Raw genomic sequence first — 1,661 nt, forward strand, 5'->3', positions numbered from 1 at the left:
GAAAAGAACATTCCCAACTGGCAATCTAACAAATGCGTTACAGAAGGGTAGAGAAGATTACATCTCCAGGAAGGACGTCTGCCTGGGTCTGTTGCAAATCCAGTACGTCATTGGCGTTCGCTGCGAATCCAGTCAACACAGTGTACGGCACAGTGCTTAGAGTGCAACACGAACCCTAGAGGATTTGCTTGCGTGGTAGTCAAGATTCAGGTACATAAGCCTTAGGCAAGCTTACCGCGACAAGATTGGAGTTCAAGAGAGGCCGAATCTTCAGCTGTGGCGTCCCGTTCCTTTAGTTTGCCAGCCTCAGCCAGCATGTGGTTTTGCTCCTCCTGTGACGAGTGCCACGAGCACTCAAAAGCCTCGATGCTATCGTTCCACTTATTTATTTGTTTTGAGGTTTCACCTTCTTTTACCCATTGGAGGTAAGCTTTGTACAGACCCTTTGCGTCCTCTTTACGGATTGCCAGGATTTTCTTAAGAAAGCTGAAAAGAATTCCTGTAACATCTGCTGTTGGAGTTTTCACATTCTTTAGTGCGATTCGTAGAAACCTCACTCCTAGACCTGCGCATCAAGTAGCAGCCGTCACTTCAGTCTGGATTTTCCTCGTCGTCAAGCAGTGAAACTGGATCTAACGGTATCTGGCTAAATATCCTACCTCGAAGCTTCATGCATTGGTGGAGCTCCATCATTCCACGGTACTTTGTTCCTTGAGAAAGCAAGTCCAATTTCGATTTTCCCTTGCAAGCATCAGCTAGTTCGCGACCAGATTCTGAAAGCTGGGAATACGTCTTGCCGGTGGCAAATCCGTAGACTAGGCCTAGCCCTAGTTCATCTGCAATTTTGGATATTTTCGTTTTGTCTTTGTCGAGTAAAGACCAGTACTTATGCCTCACCACGCTGGTATCTTTACAACCAGCCTTGATATCCTTCGTTATCGTTGTCATCGGGTCCATACCTACGATAACGCAGTCAGACATGGCATGGACCTGCAAGGCTACTTGGAGAAAGTCTCTGCTATAATTTTTATGTTAAACAGCTCAGCTCTCGGCTACAGCACCTGCGAGGTCGCCCTACCATGGTTAAAGATCGTAAGTGTCTGGTACTGTCTAGCCCGGCGGAAAGCTTCCTCAACTTTGCTGGGCGGAAGGTCTATATGGTGCTGGCTGCCATTCGCCCACATGACGAGGATAAGCTTGGCGAAGTCATGGCCAACCTTGTGGTGCACTGTATTCTCCGAAACTTTTTCTCTGGATCTCCTTTTAAAAATACGTCGGATCCTTTTCTTGACCTTTTCGATCTTTCCTGTTGCATTGTGACCAAAGCCTCCCATGAACCTTTCAATGAATTTCCTAGCATTTGCGTTCATTTGCTGCACAGCCTTTTTATACAGTTTTCGTTCAAATAGCCTGCCGGAAAAAACGGATACGGCCTCCTTCCATCCCTTGTTTGCGTGTTCTTCAACTTCAACTCGCAGGAATAAAGCTGAAGAAATAAAAAATTGCACGAACACTTAGAAGACTGATCAACAGCCGCTTCCAGGCGCTAGTCCCAGCTTCAAAATGCCCTGGCTAGCTTGATTCGCACGGATACACATACATCATTTTAGGTTAATGCATCCACTAGCTGCAGCGCAGACGCACCTATGCGAATAGCCAGC

At 46.8% G+C, this 1,661-nt stretch overlaps 1 protein-coding gene across 1 annotated transcript; it reads right to left on the bottom strand.

The window, feature by feature from the left end:
• Nucleotides 1-37: 37 nt before the first annotated feature.
• On the bottom strand, nt 38-1,334 carry EMH_0091870 (uncharacterized protein; the record flags this gene model as incomplete). Its single annotated transcript, XM_013501775.1, has 5 exons — nt 38-120; nt 236-332; nt 417-565; nt 660-959; nt 1,079-1,334. The coding sequence occupies 5 exons, from the start codon at nt 1,332-1,334 to the stop codon at nt 38-40; spliced, it is 885 nt and encodes a 294-aa protein (XP_013357229.1).
• Between the last annotated feature and the right edge of the window lie 327 nt (nt 1,335-1,661).

Source organism: Eimeria mitis, genomic scaffold, assembly GCF_000499745.2.
Source record: "Eimeria mitis Houghton genomic scaffold, Emh_scaff7540, whole genome shotgun sequence".
NCBI lineage: Eukaryota > Apicomplexa > Conoidasida > Eucoccidiorida > Eimeriidae > Eimeria > Eimeria mitis.